At 38.7% G+C, this 16,108-nt stretch overlaps 2 protein-coding genes across 4 annotated transcripts; one reads left to right on the top strand and one right to left on the bottom strand.

Moving 5' to 3' along the window:
• The first annotated feature begins 1,032 nt into the window (after positions 1-1,032).
• LOC143891615 (heat stress transcription factor A-4c-like) lies at positions 1,033-5,153 on the top strand. 3 transcript variants are annotated; one of them, XR_013255412.1, is made up of 3 exons: positions 1,033-1,892; positions 2,732-3,865; positions 4,828-5,153. XR_013255412.1 is itself a non-coding variant. In XM_077396142.1 (3 exons), exons 2-3 carry the CDS (start codon positions 1,671-1,673, stop codon positions 3,794-3,796), a joined length of 1,287 nt encoding a protein of 428 aa, XP_077252257.1. In that variant the 5' UTR covers positions 1,034-1,278; positions 1,594-1,670; the 3' UTR covers positions 3,797-4,066. The 3 variants fall into 3 exon arrangements, 2 of the variants coding, with proteins under 2 accessions (XP_077252257.1, XP_077252256.1); XM_077396142.1 differs by lacking the exon at positions 4,828-5,153 and having other exon boundaries at positions 1,034-1,278; positions 1,594-1,892; positions 2,732-4,066; XM_077396141.1 differs by lacking the exon at positions 4,828-5,153 and having other exon boundaries at positions 1,034-1,892; positions 2,732-4,066.
• An 8,880-nt stretch (positions 5,154-14,033) lies between these two features.
• On the bottom strand, positions 14,034-15,618 carry OFP5 (ovate family protein 5). Its single transcript, XM_077354136.1, has one exon. The coding sequence runs from the start codon at positions 15,443-15,445 to the stop codon at positions 14,162-14,164; it is 1,284 nt and encodes a 427-aa protein (XP_077210251.1). The 5' UTR covers positions 15,446-15,618; the 3' UTR covers positions 14,034-14,161.
• Positions 15,619-16,108: the final 490 nt, after the last annotated feature.

Below are 16,108 nucleotides of genomic sequence, written 5' to 3'. Positions count from 1 at the left end.
TATAGTTGAGTAACTTGTTAGTAGAAAGAAAGGAAAACAGGTTCACATTTCTTAACTTTCCTTTTCCCCTTCATTTGGAAAGTACCAGTAAAATATTTTTTTATGAGGAATGCTTAACGTAGTGGTGCCCTTGCAAAACTCAGGGGAAAGGACGCCTCCATTGGCTGCACGTCAACAAACTCTTCGACTTTGCAGCCATTATAATTGCAGTTTGTTGATTTTGGCAAGGATGGCCTTGAGTCTAGCACTCATCTTTTTTTCTTTCTTTTAATACACATGAGCATTCTGATTGAAGGTTTCTCTAATCAATCTTATTCTTGGTTACAGGAAAAGACGAACAAAAGAGGTTGAAAATGTTAAAATCGGCTTAAAACAAATTTTAGACCCACTTTTCAATGGAAATATTATGCTTGTTTATGTCAAAGTGGTGACTTAATTGTAATACTATGTGGCGCGTCCACTACAGCGTAGTGCCCATACCTAAACAAAATTTACACCCATTGCTTAGTGGAAAAATTATACTCATTCTACGACTCGAGGTCACGCCATCTCTTCTTTTTTCTCTAACCTTAGACCCTAACTCCCCCACCCAGTCTATGGGTGCAACTCGGGTCGATTTTTGGGAATTTGGCTTGAGATTTTACCTTAAATTGAGTCTGGTTCGGATTGATTACAATTCATTTTTAACCAAAAGGGCAACGCGACCAGACCCAAGTTTTGCACCCTGCACTGTTGCTAACCTTGCCCTCACCCTCTTCTGAGAATTTTAACCGTGTAAAATGTAAGCAGGACTTACTAGGACACTATGATGGATGGTCCGATATGAAATTATTGTGAGGAGTAGGATCTAAAGAACACTCCAAATCTGATCCGACCAATAAGGGATTCAGATGGATTGTAACAATCCCTTGACACACCTGGAAAGTATGATTCAATGAATACTCCAAAAAAAAGGGTGCATTATAATAAAAAGAGGGCGGCTAGAAAAATAGGCATTTGTTTTTCACAGATCAAATCCTCATTTGTGTCACATGTAATGTTAAATAACACTTCGGAAATGGTGTTAAATAGTGGAATTGTACGGAATCCGAATGGATAGTGACAGAGACGAAGGTGGATCCATGGACACCTCCACTTGTAGAAAGAAAATTCAGCATTACCTGAGCCTCATATTAGATGGGTGATCTAGAAACTTCTACGACCTACCAAACCCTAAAATCCTTCCAGAAGAAGAAGAAAACCCCACTTAAAAAGTCTTCCCCTTCGAACAAAACGAAGGTTCGTTTGAATTCGTTTCGTTTTTTTTTTCAGTTATTCTGTTGCTTCTACGAAGCTCAGTTCGACCTCCTCTTTTCTCCTTTAATGCCTTTTAAAACATCATACCTTCATTCTCTTTCATGGCAAGCCTTAAAACCCTAGATAGATAACCTTATCTTCTTTGTAGAAACAGTTTTTTCTTATACAGAAACAGCTTTGTATGATCGAATTTAAGTTCAAGATTAAAAAAAGAGAGGCTTTTCTCCATTGATTTTTTGATTCCATAGAGGTGAGCAACCCTAAATTTTGATCTTTTGGGATAATTTTGAATTATAGGATAACAAAGTGTAGGGAGATGGAATCATGTTGTTGCGTTTTGGATTTGGGAGGTTGAGATTTCGAGTTCTGTTTCTATGATGGATGAATCACATGGTGGCAGTTCGAATTCGCCACCGCCCTTTCTTACTAAGACGTATGATATGGTTGATGACCAGTCCACCAACTCTATAGTCTCTTGGAGTCCTTCTAATAACAGTTTCATTGTGTGGAATCTGCTAGAATTGTCGAGGGATTTGCTGCCCAAGTACTTCAAGCACAACAATTTCTCCAGCTTCGTCAGGCAGCTCAATACATATGTAAGTAAAAGAAAAGAAATGGGTGTTTATTTGATTTTAAATGGCATCTTTTTTAATTTATAATTTTCATTGATTTTCTATTGATGCTCTTTGAGGAATTGCTGGTATTGATCGATGGTTAACCATATCCAAGTAAAATTGACTAAAAAGGACACACCAATGTCTAACAGGTCTGGTGTCTGATTCTGCATTAGTTGGGTACTAGAAATAAGTAACATGCCAGTATAGGGTGTGTTGGGACTGATACCATAATACATACACATTATAGTGTATATGATGTAGGTATAATGTAGTTATTGTTGGATCCTGCATTTTAGATTTGTGGGTGTTAGTTACTTAAGTGTCGTGTAAGTGGGTAAATGGGTTGGTGATGTAGCACACCTTTGTATTTAAGGACTTGTATTTTAATGAAAAGGTAGAGAATTTGGTGACAAAGAAACTTTATTTCAAGAGAGTTATGGTTCCTCTTGAATTGAACTGTTAGGAGGTCCGGTTGCCTCAAATCACCCTACGCCACCCCACCGCCTTCCTCTTCTTATATCTTTTTCTTTGTTTATTTGTGTTACAGCCAATTGGGAATGTAACATGCCCCATTGAAAATCTCACTTGTTTCTCTGTTTTTTCAACGCTGTATTGAATCACCACCCTCCACTTCCCAGTTTGACCTGGGATGATGTTAGTTACTATTGATAAGTTTTTGTGTGCTTCATAATATCACTTCTGAAAGACTAGTTTTTGTCGTCTGGGCAATTCCTCGTTTGACGAATTTTCAGTTCTCCACCTTTGTCTGTCATTTGAGTTTAAGTGTCTCCTCTTTTTCTTTTAAAAAAAAAAATCAGGGTTTCAGAAAAATCGATCCTGATCAGTGGGAATTCGCAAACGATGAGTTTTTAAGAGGCCAGGAATACCTTCTGAAAAACATCCATAGACGCAAGCCAATACACAGCCATTCGCAACAGCATCTCCAATCACAAGTTAATTCTTCAGGAGCATTACCTGAGGCAGAAAAACAAGAGCTTGAGGAGGAAATAGAGAGGTTGACAGAAGAGAAGAATAAGCTTCTTTTGGAGCTACAGAGGCACACACAAAACCAGCATGGAATGGATATGCAGATGCAGACTTTGAAGGAGCGGTTGCAACACATGGAAAAGCGTCAACGACAAATGATGGCCTTCATGGCGCGAATTGTACACAAACCCGAGTATCTCTCTAACCTTGTGCAACCGTTCGAAGACCATAACAAAAAGAGGAGACTTCAGAAACATGATTATCTCTATGATGAAGTTGATCTGGAAGATACCCGGATCATGACACTCCAGACGGTAGCGAGACAGAAACCTGTTATTATTTCTGTTCAGGTTTTAAATACCGAGCCATTTGATAAGATGGAATCATCCATAAATTCGTGGGAATTTTTTTTCCGTGGGGTCACTCGTGCTTCCGGTGAAGAAATATATACTGATGATGTTCAAGGGCAGCCTTCTGGGTTATATTCCTCTTCCCCTCGTTCAAGAGATATCCTTTCTTCTCCCGAGATGTCGGAAATTACAAGTCATGTGGAAAGTCCGTCTACTTCTCCTGTTCAACCTCGTGAAGATATTCAGCCTAAAGCGTCGGGGATAGACATGAATTCCAAACCTGCTGCTGCTGAGGTTCACTCACCAAAGGAACAGATAACCATTGGTTCTGCCGCTCCGACAGGTATGAACGATGTGTTCTGGGAACAGTTCCTAACGGAGTCCCCTGGTTTGTCTCCACAGGAGGTTCAATCAGAAAGAAGGGGCACTTATGTCGGAAAGAGTGAAACCGAGCTAGCTGGTCATGGGAATTTTTGGTGGAATAAGAAGAAGATAGATCACCTTACTAAGAAAATGGGGCAACTCACTCCAGCTGAAAGAACCTAGTATTGGTTGAATTCTCTGTTGCAACTCTTGAGATGGTGTGTTGGTTGTCTGATTGATCATAGTAAAGAGGTATGGCTGGCTAGATCTTGTAATATAAAGATGTTCCATGTTTTGAGCTTATTAGTTTGCTGCTTCTGCTGTAAATGGAACAGGTTTTGATGTTATAATTACTGATTTTCTTTGTTTACTAATTTATGAATTCTTGGTACTGAGGTGCTTTTTGCGTCCTCGTTCAAAACATTTGTCCCAACTCCTTTGATTCTTTACCAATTTTCATTTAGTCCTATGCTGTTCTGTTTTAGAGCTATGCGTGTTACTCATCATGCCCTCTGAAAGACTATGAGAAGTGACAATTACTAGGTTAATTGTGGGATGTTACCTGTGTCAGTCAATAACTTGTAGTTATCCAAACTATGACGGGTAGGTAAAACCAAATGCAAACCTGTAGAAATGAACCCGTAGAAAAAATATAGTTTTTTCTGTTGCAGTAACTTCCCACAGACTACGTGCTTCAAGGAAAGAAATCCAACTCTATGACACAAAAGATTAAATCACATATTACTGTTTGTGCAATTTGGGATTGTTATCCAAACTCTAAAGGTTAAGTAAAACCAAATGCAACGGACTGCCTGCTCTAAGGAAAGAAATCCAACTCCCTGTGTGCCTCGATAGATTAAATCACATATTACTGCTTCGTGCAATTTGGGGTCTGCCCTGTTTGACCTAAAACTGATAATATATTTAGGGAAATGATATCAGCACCCCATGTTTTAATACATGCGCGGTCCTAGCTTGTCTTTTAGTATTGAAAGAGCTGTAAAAAGGTAATTACGGTTCCCAAAAAACACTTACAAGCCAATTAAAAATGAAAAGACAAGCTAGGACCGTACATGTATTAAAACATGGTTGTGCTGCTATCATTTCCCTATATTTATGATTGTTTTCATGTTGCACTGATAATATATTTATAATTGTTCTCTTGTTGCCACCGTATTTTGAACATGAAGTTGATTTATGTCAAACGCGTGCAGATGGATTCCACTAATTGACAAGGCACAGTTGTTTGGATGTGTTTCCAATGTTAATTTCTTTCATTCTCTGTTACTCAAGTTCTATACTGACCTATGGGAAGCGCATTTAGAGCTTCTTCTATATTTTGAAATGTGCAGTCATGCATGATGTTGTTATTCGCTCATGAATGTTGCAATTACATGTGTCTGCCTTCTCTTTCAGCGGATATCATGTTGTTTGGTCAGCAGCATTTGAGAGCAGTGATTTCCTTTTAACATTTTCTTTCTTTGTTGTCTATGAAGTTTCTAATGATAAATGGGAATTAAAGTAAGGGCATTTCTTTGTTGTTGCTTGTGTAGAATATACGTTTGGCAAAACAAAAGAATGTAAAGGTGTGTGGCTCAATGTTTCTTTCTTTTCACTTGGTATTGGAGCCTACCCTGTATGTCTTAAACAACAAGCCCTTGTGACCATTCTATTTATGAATGATGAATTGTTGCAGAATATTCCCTTAGGGTCCGTTCGGTTGGTTTCTGTGGAAAGGAAAGGAAAAGAAAGGGAAAAAACTGACATGGCAAAATGGAAAAGAAATATAATGGAAAACCTGCCAGATGGGAATTCAGTTGTCAGGAAACCTTACATAAACTAAGCAGAAAATATAAAATGATGTGTTCATATGTTTTGAAACTCCATAGAAACTTTACTGACACCAGATTGAAAAAAAAAAAAAAACCTTTACTAACTTGATTCCAGCCATCATCTGGAACCGAATGTGGCAGTCTAGGCATGTTGTATGGGGACCACATATAATATACACCCCAAATGTTCCCAAAATAAGTGGGCCAGATATATGTTTTAGAATCTAAAATTTAAATTAAGAAAAATGCGATGACAAAAATAAGAAAAATGACTGTGACAAAGAGATAGTAAACTCCATGGTGTAGGTATAGCCTGGAAACACACTTCTTCATGTGAGTACCACATTTTGTTGCATATATGTGTTGAAATGTTTTTCTGCTGCCTCCTTATTGTTATACGAACAGTGAAGAGCTCCACTATAAATCTATAACCATGCACTTGAACTTGACACTCTGGCCAAGCGTAAAATAACCTTACTTGTCTGCCCATCATTTACCTGTAGATGAATGAGCGATCATTATTAACATGCAATAACAACGTCATAACATGCAGTAGTCAAACTTTCTATCTCATTACTCGTCAAATTCAAAATAAAAATCCTCATAAGTTCATGCAACAAATAAAAGCCAACACACATGGCAGTGAAATGTATAAATCTACCAAGTTTTCGTCAAAAAGTCACAATTCTCACTCAAATAAACTAATACACCAACTCATGTTCCTCCCAATGAACTCCCTCCTCCCCTCACCATCGAAGAGCATAAAGAATTGAACCTCCCTAGGGTTAAAGTGGAGGTCCTCCAAGGCTCTCATTAGTCCGGATGACTCATAACTGTCAACTCCCTTAACAACCGCTTGAAATTGAGGAAGGTGAACGATGTCCTTCGAAAGGTCTTTGATGGCGGTTGCGACCTCTTTCATACTCGCTGCAAGATCTCCCATGGTACCCATATATGGAGTTGTATGTCACTTTCTTCGCCTTTGTCCTACAGTCTATGAGAAAGCTCCAATTGGAGATGAGTTAGTAAACCCTCTGCTGGTCTCTCCCAAAGGAAATTCTGGAATTGATTGAGTGCCTTGTGGGGTCAACGGATTCTGGTCGTTGAGGTAGTACTCGAAAATATCATCGCCTATCTCTTGCATGGAAGGAAACGTACTCTAAACATCTTGAGTAGTCGAATATCTGTCTCTACATTATCCAGTCGCATAAGCCTCACCAAAAACGTGTCTCATTTCTTCATATAGCTCATGTCGTTAAGTAAAAAATCTCTTGGAATCCGAGTGAGTCTATATCAAACAAGTGTCAAATTTCAATGCAACTGTGGTTTTAATAAGTATTATTCATAAGAAAACATAGTATCTACATTGTGCTAACGACTATATAACTCTTGTACACTTCTTGGGAGACCGATATTTTCTTTCCCGTGCTATCCCACCAACCACAACCACTTTGGTTAAGTAAAGTACTCAGAGCCTTGTAGGATGTTTCAGGGTCTTAACCCGATTCTTAATGTGTTCTTTATTCAAATTCATTCCAAACTTACTGTTAGGAGATTCGGTTCCTATCTCCGTTTGTTAATCTTTTGGACTTCTCATTCTTTCTCCTTTGGCGGAAGAAATGGAAGATCCTTTGGAATGCTGACCTGTTGGCCACCATTTGGGTTCTATGGTATGGAAGGAATGATCAGGTCTTTAAAGGCTCAATCAAGGGTTTGCATTTCATCTTTTCAAAGTTGATCGCTTTGACCATATCTTGGGTTAAGATCCTTCCTAGTTTTATGTTCGTCTCTGCTTATGACCTTTGGCGGGCTGGAGGGAGACTTGTGCTATAAGTGAGCAGGTAGAGACTCGTTCTCTTGAGGGGGATCCTCTTGGTCCAAGTTAATTGAAGCTCAACTTTGATGGGTCTAGTATGGGGAACCCTGGGCCAGCAGTAGGTTACGTTCTTAGATATGAGGATTTGACTAGATGGGTCTTTTCGGGACTAATTAGGATCACCGATTCTAATGAAGCAGAGGCGAGAGCGGTTCTTTCATATCATTATTACATAGAACAGTGACTTGGGTAGGTTGATCGTTGAGTGAAACTCCCTCAATGTAATTAGGTTCAATGTAATCAGGTGGCTGGATGAGAGTCACCCCATCCTTGGAGATTCGCTCATATGCTTGACGAAATCCAGGATCAAGTGACGGGCTGCTCCACTTCTTTCCAGGATGTTTGAAGATCGGCTAATAGTGAAACTGATATATTAGCCTGGTCAGGAGTCGACAGAGATTTTTTATTTTCTCCCTCCTTATGGTTTTGGTTTTATGCTGTTTGGTCCTTTTTCTTTGCTTTGTTTTCTTTTGTATTGACCATCTCAGTCGCGGGGTTCTCCCTTTTTTGATTAGGATCCCTTTTTTGATTGGCAGGGTTTATTAAGATCCTCAAGGATAACAATCTGAATGGGCCAAATCATAAATCTGAGGATTATTTGGGCTACTATCAATCGTTAGAATTGAGCGATGTTCTATTTTCTGTAATTTGAGATCTAAATTTCTAGTGGGTGATTAGGATTTATTATGACTATTATGAAGAACCATTTGACTGGATGGTTAGATTGCTTTATTAACTTTAGATCTGAAATCATGGTTGGATCTCATATATTTTTTGAAAGCTACCTAAATCCTAAATTTCTATCATATTTTGGTTTTTTTATAAAAGTTACAGATTGATTTGAACTTTCTCTATGAATCCTACATCAATTTGATATCAGAACTACACTGTTTAATTGGATATTTATTCAATAAGAACTAGTAAGTAGCATCTTCCCTTAAATCCTACATCAGTACCATGTCAAGTGTGGATATTTATATTCGCTCCTATTAATTGAATACTATTTTAACTCCTCTTTTGTTATTAACTCTTATTTTATTATTAACTATTCTGTAATTAATATTTATTGTTTACCCCCTAAACCTTCAAATATTATATTCATCGCATGCTTGTTGGTCTCTTTTACCCGCTGTGTATTAAAAATTGAATAGACCATTCATTTTTTTTTTTTGAAGAGAACTATAGAAGTTGTGCCCTCATGGGGTTTGTCTAAGAGAAGATGAGAAGTCCATAATTTTAACTTAGATTGTTGAATCAAATGCATTATTAACTGATTATCACATGTTTGTTTTACAGTTGTGGTTGCTTAATCATAAGATTTCTCAGTTTGTTAAATGTATACCACATTTATCTTGTTGCAAATTATGATTATTTATTGATAATTTTATGTGTATGTACGGGCGTGTTGCAATTTTTTTATTTTTAGGGGTTGCGGTGTCATGCTACTTGCATCCTGTGTGGACACTATGACACGTGAATCTGTCCGTCGATCATATATTATGGGGTTTAGTAAGGGGTTAAGCTGCTGAGGATGAGTAGGCAAGTGAGGTTGGGGCGTGGGTGGCGATTTGTTGGGTGTGGTAGATCACACTTCAGGTACTGGGACAAAGACCCATGTTCTAGTTATGCTCCTTCCTGTGTAGACTGGAGACTGGTTTTTAATGAGGTGTATAGATTGGTTGAAGTGTTATGCTCGGGTGGGCTTAAAACTGAGTTGTTGTGGAATGTTTGGTCAAAGCATTCTGAAACAAATCGCTAACTTTACCAAAATATTGGGAGTGTTCCATTTTTGTGGTCTCTGATATTGAATCATTTCAAATGGAATGACTGCTTTTTAGTAAAAAATTTAGACTTTGGCTCGGTAAATTAACAAATATCCTTGTAAGTAGAAGTGGGGGGAACAGGAGGGTTTGGAATTAAGATCCTTTCAGCTTATCCTTGGCCCTTTTTATCGAGTCTCGGTTGTTGAGGAGGGGAAAGTCTTCCTCAAATGAGTAGGCTATGGCCGACCACTACATTTTCCTACAATTGTTCCATTTTGCTGATTCACTGATACTGAGAAAAAAAAGTCCTGACAGTTGATTATTCATTTGTTCTTGGAGGTATCAGGTTCACAATGAAGAGGACGAGTTTTTGAACCAATTGGTCATCTCTTGTGTTATCTTGGGGTTGTAGGCTTTGAAAATCAACATGGTCTAGCAGGCCATCTCCAAATATATTAAACCATGACTTAGAGTGCTTATTTAAGCTCATAACTAGCTTTCTTCAGTCTATTTAGATGGCAAGAGAGTTTTTGTAACTGAAAGTCTTCCATACACCTTACTTCGCATGAAGGAAAAAGCACTTTACATTCATTTACTTGAGAACCCACATATTACAATTTGCAAGTGAAACTACCACTTCGATTATGACCATTTGTCTCATACAATGAGGACTATTTCTGACTATAGCTCAACCCTCACCATTGTAAAATCCACTGGCCACCAATCACATTCTATCCTTCTAGCCGTTATGGAATACTCTCAAGATTAGTTATCAAAACAGTTGGAACATTGTTTATAGTTAATACCCCTTGATTTTTATGTCAGTGTTGCTATTGTTAAGTTAGTACCCTCTTTTCTGAGTTCTTGAATAGGGGAAAACTGAAAAGGTAGTCCTTAGATCACCTGAACTTGCATCCACCACTATCTCGACCTTGTGATCCTGTTACCATGCAACATGCAGATCTCGTCTGTAAGATCAATGCAGACAAAATAAAAAATTTAGCTTCCTCTCACATGCCATTAAAGGCGTCTTATTTGATCAAGGTTCTAGGGTTCTCCAATTATGGTGGGACCAGCTGAAATGGACTAAACTTTAGGGCTATCCGCCGGTTCTACAGATTCAATTATGTACCCATGAGGACTTAAAACTTAAGATTGTGAGATGGATTTATTTTTATTCTTTTTATATTGACAATTCTTTTTTCTTTTAAGGTAATTTTGTTGGGTTGTGTGGTATCTGTGCATATATTAAACCATATTATTTTACAGTATATAATAATATGCATATTCCTCCAATATAGTTGTTTGTTAAGTATTTAATAGGCATCTTTGGTCGTGGTTTTTCCTCTTTTCAATAAATATTTTACCATTTCAAAAAATATATATTTGAAGAAATTTACATTTATAGGGTATTTAAAATCTTGAAATTTACATCCATGAGGTTTTAAATGGTATTGGAGGAGGAAGAAGATATCCTCAATATCTCCCAGATTTCAGGAGGTTTTGCAGCTGGAAGAGATTCCTGCCAGCTCAGTTCAGCCGACTGGTAAAGTGATCTTAGCTTCAAAATCACAATTTCTCCCTGTTGAGAGGGCAATAAGAAGATAGAGCCTTAGGGTCTGTTTGGTTGGACAAAAGCTGTGCTGTGTTAGTGGTCCTGCTTGGTTTTCTGGTGCCACGTCATCAAAAACCTTTTGTTTGGTTGCCAATATAGCATTGAAATCCCGAAAGACTACTATAAATGTTTCTTGATTGCTTCATGAAACTCTCAACAAAATCCAAGCAAAAAATTACCTTTCTCCGCTAGATTTTCTTAGGGAACAATACTTTCTCTTTTTCTCTTTCTATATTGGTAATGACACCCTCTACCACTACTTTATGAGGTGAGGTGGTAGGGGCTTGACAGTCTAAACAGTTTTTACCACTATTCTACTAGATAACTACGGGGTAACTACAAAGCTTGTCTCGCCAACTGCTCTCCAGGTAACTGAGGAAATGATTTAGAGTCAGGAAAATGATTTAGGACACGTTTGGCTACCATGGATTTTTTTCCCTGGATAGTAGCTTACCCAATGTTGCGATCATAAACAGCCATCACAATGTTGCGATCTGCACTAAGCTCCACCCCATATAAAAATAGTTATTAATCTAGTGTTCAGCACGGGGCAAAACATAGAGCCCTGTTAGGAACCCTCGCGACGCCAGTGTGTTTGATAGCAGGTCGCAAACTTAAAAAAGCGCGGAATTTTCTTGAAACCTCCTGCTTTATGGCCGGTTTGTCTCTTCTCAATCTTCTCATTTTCATCTGTAGGGGACCGTCACACTACGGAAGGAAATGTCCCTTCGAGATAAATAAAAGCTGACACCCAATACTAAACATTTTCCATTGTTTTGTTTCTTTTGCATGTGCTCAAGTGTCGCATGTGTGTTGACCAAATCCATGTCGATCGGGTGGGCCTTCACAGGATCGCATGGGGAAAACCCTAAAAAAGAGTGTCACATTCACTGTTGGACATGGAAGCATAGTAGATCTCATGTTGACCCACTAAATCAATGTGTACAATCGACGAAAGTTAAACCGTTTCCTTTTATCTTAATTAGGGCTGCAACTCGGGTTGGGTTTTGGAGAACCCAACCCTACTCGAGAAATATCTCGGGTCGGGTCGGGTTTTTTTTCGGAAAACCCACGATTCCCAAACCCGGCCCTACCCATGATAAATCTCGGGTCGGTTCGGGTCGGGTCGGGTTTTTTCACGTTGACGCAAATTTTTAAGGAAAATTCTTGTTTGGCAAGGCAACTCAACTCATAGAAGCAGAAATTACACTCACATTACATTTGAATCAAACAATGATGTAATTACACTCACATCACACTTGAATCAAACAATGCTGTAATCAAACAATGTTGTAATTATAATCAAACAATGCTGAATCAAACACTTGAATCAACTCAACTCATAGAAGCACAAATTACACTCACATACAGTAACAGTGGGTGCGTGGGTTTTCACTTTTAACTTTGGGATAATTACATTTACACCCTCTCTAGTTTCTGACACATCCACTTCCACCCCTATAGTTTAAAACGTGACAAATACACCCCTGTAGTTTCAATTTGTTTAAGGTTTGCCCCCTCAGCTGAAGGTTCGTCCATAGATTGAAGGGTTAGGATGATCCGATGGAGCTGATATTTTGGGCACACCATATCTATGTCAGGACCCATCAAATGAATGCTTTGGATCATCCAAATAATGTGGGCCCCTGCCCGAATCCAAACACTACCAAAAAATCATCCAAATAATCTGGGCCCACATTGTTTGGATGATCCAAAGGGTTCATTTGATGGGTCCTGACATAGATAGGGTGTGCCCAAAAAATTAGCTCCATCGGATCATTCTAACCCTTCAATCTATGGACGAACCTTCAGCTGAGGGGGCCTACCTTAAACAAATTGAAACTACAAGGGTGTATTTGTCACATTTTAAACTATAGGGGTGGAAGTGGATGTGTCAGAAACTAGAGGGGGTATAAATGTAATTATCCCTTTAACTTTTAACTAACAATAGAAAAAAATGTACATACTATAACTTATGTAACTCGGGTCGGGTCGGGCCCCTTCAAACCCGGCTCGACCCGAGATTCATGCGGGTTTTTGAATGCTGAACCCGGCTCGACCCGAAACCCATGAAACCTGAACCCGACCCAGGCTATTTTCGGGTCGGGTCGATGCGGGTCGGGTAAAACCCGGCTCGAGTTGCAGCCCTAATCTTAATGATGTCCATTTGGGATGTTCGACAACAAATGTCCCATGATGAAGCTGTTGGGGATTATTTGTATCTGTTGGAGAAGAAAGAATAGAAACCAGTTTGCTTCAAGGCGCAAAATCGCTTTCCTTAAGACAGATTTCGCCCACACTAGAAGTGTGCAAAGGGGATCCGCAAACTGCCTCCAAGATACAATAAAGCCAGTAGGAATGTCCTACTATATTTGACGACGCTATGCACAAGCAGAGTCAAATCCGAAATGCCCTTTAAAGAATAACAAGCCTTAGAGAATCAATCTAATTATTGTTTCTGCAGTATAACAGTAATTAGACAAACAAGAATGCAACATTAGAAAATAACTCTGGTGGGATTGAGAAAAGAGAGTATAATTGCACTGGAAGTCTTGAGAATTGCACTAGAAATAAGTAAATTCGTTTCTATCTTGAAATGGCTGGGTTCTGCACTTTTTATTGAGCCTCTCGTGACTTTTCAGTGTGAAAAGCACCCCTGAATAGTGTCTTTCCAGTTCGGTTTGAATTTTGCCCGTCACATCGTGCCCATAAAATTTTTTCAAAATCAAGTATTTTGTGGTCAAAACAAATTTTGAAATTTTTTTTAACAGAAGCTCAATGTGTAGCTCAATGAGGCTTGGCCGCTTGGTTTCTCAACTTCGTTCCCAGCTTACCTACCAAAAAAATATATATACATTAAAAGAAGATTGCTCAAGCCACTTTTTGGTAAGCTGGGATCGAAGTTGGTGTGATCAGAACTGCATTGATCCAACCAGCAACCACAAGCCTGGCCCATAACCGTTGAACCCACATTGATCGGAGGATCCTAGCCCTTTGAGGCATCAAACCTTGTTATATGGTTGAATCAGGAAAAATGAAAACCTAGATTTTCGTAGTCCCTTTATCTTACAGATGGGATGTTTCTTAGGCATAGGATAAAAATCATGTAGATCACATCACGATGATCTACTAGATGAACAATCCCAATTACACACATGTCCCACGATGAATAAGACACAAAAAATTGATCATTAGGACTAATCTCGAAGTGATTGTCCACCTAGTAGAATATAATCAAAGATCAGGTGATAATAACAAGCAGGGACCACCATCTAAAACTACTTGCAGTGTGGGCCCAACCTAGCAAGTGTTTGTATCTACCAAAGATCAACTGTAAGTATACCCAATCCCCTGATTGGAAGCTGGATATTTTAATGCTGAGAAAAATAAAACAGATCTCAAATTAACATACACTAAAACTTTTACATTGACAGTTAAACACGAATAAAGACAATGTAAACCCTAATTATTATACTTATCTCCTTCAATCTCGGAAAGGAAACAATCTCTGTTCAAATCGAACCACACCTGTCGGAATTCCTTTACAATCATGTCATGATATTCTTCCGAATTAAGAGTTAGATAGCAAGCCAGCAACCTCTCAAGCTCTTCTGGCCGTCCGATCTTGTTCTCCTCGATCATCTCCACCATCGAATCTCTGAAATCCTTCTGAGGGTTAAACGAGCGCTTCATCACAGCTAAGCTATCGAAACCTCTCCATTTCTCTATTTCCTTCTCTTTCGTCTTCTTCTTTAGCTTCTCCAGAGCTTTTATTTTGCAGATCTCGATTCTCGAAGCGGTTCTCGGAGAATGCATTCCACCTTTTGTATTCTGTCTTGTTTTTCTCAGTTGCAAATCTCTGCTTACTCTGCTCGCTCTTTTGCTTCTTGATAGGAGATTTTCGATCATTGGATCTTTCTCTATTTTTTGCTCTGAATTCGTCAAAATGGAGCATCGATCAGGATTTCTTGAATCTTTCCCCGAAATTTTGTGATTTACCTCTGGTATCATTCGATCTGATGATCTTGATTTGGGAGAGACGATTCGGAGGTGGTAATCTTGAATTTTGTACGATTTCCTCTCCGTTTTTACCGGTATCAAATCCAAAACTCTCTGATCTCCTTTTATACATCTTTGATCTTCTCGAACTGGTTTTCTGCGCGAGATCTGGTGTTCTTCTTCAATTCTCCCAACTGCTCTTCTTGATTTTCTATTCGCACCTTTCGGTTCTTTTGAACTTATTGTCTGTTGATTTTTCTGCAAAATGTCAAATTTCGCAGTCGAGTTACGCCTTTTGCTGATGCCTAAGAGCATGTTTTTGAACTTTTGAGATTCTAAAAACTCCTGATTGAGCTCGTTTCTGGCATTTCTCCTGTTCGATCTGCCATTTTCCGAATTGGAAAACTCGAATTCAAGCTCATCTTCTGAGCAAGCTCCATTCTTCTTACAATCGAAATTGTTCTTTCTGAAAGAGAAGCTCCAGAAAGCATGTTCAGGATCTTCATATCTGATCTGGTTACTGTCAGTTCTTCTATTGAGGAGGATCTTTGGTGAGAGGGAGTTTGAGAGTGGAGAAGATCTGAAACAAGCAGGTACGGTAGAACTCGAAGGTGACTTTGATTTTGTCTTTTTTGCAGGTTCGGAATGATTTTTTCCGCTCATCTGCTTGAGCTTTGAAAGCCAGGAAAGAGGCAAGACACGAGAGATTGAAAGGCCAGGTGATGATTTCTCTCTTTTCCATCTCATCTCTTTCTAATGCTAAGAGTCTTCTCTTTCAGAGAGAGAGAGAGAGAGAGTTGTGCAGTTAGGAATCGGTTAGGAGTTGTTATCGGCGAGGAGAGAACGTGTGTTTGGGTTTGGGTTTCCTTTCAAAAGAAACGCGCGGCATAGACATCATGTGACTTAGATACTGATATTTTCCGCCCAATTTATAGACCTTATATGTGGTACAGGAATCATGTAGTTTCTTTCTCTTAGCTTTTGCTTTTTCTAATTTGTTTTTTTCTAGCTGGGTTTCGGTTGTTTTTGTCGTGCCGTAGCTTCTTTTTCTTTTCCTCCCTAAAACCGTGACATGATATCAGCACAACCATGTTTTAATGACTGCACAAACTCATCCTGTCTGTTATATTTGTTATCATCTGTACGTAGGAATAGGCGTGGTGCTTTATGCTATTGATTCTAATATCTTCCTTTTTTTATATATATATTAATACAATGGTAAGGGTCCTACCTACATAAAAAGGGGTTACTACAGTTTCCAAAAAGCCAATCATAAAAGAAAAGGCAAGCTGTGTCTGTGCAAATATCAAAGTTTAATCTCTCCTACAAGCATAGTTTTTAGGAAAATGATGTGGAGACCTAGACTAAGACCTAAAACGGGACCTGCAATGAAAATACGCCATGTGTTAA

The sequence above is a fragment of the Tasmannia lanceolata genome, unplaced genomic scaffold, assembly GCF_043159265.1.
Source record: "Tasmannia lanceolata isolate RefF3 unplaced genomic scaffold, GAP_Taslan_0.1 ptg000015l, whole genome shotgun sequence".
Lineage (NCBI taxonomy): Eukaryota > Viridiplantae > Streptophyta > Magnoliopsida > Canellales > Winteraceae > Tasmannia > Tasmannia lanceolata.
This window is presented reverse-complemented; position numbering and strand designations above follow the sequence as displayed.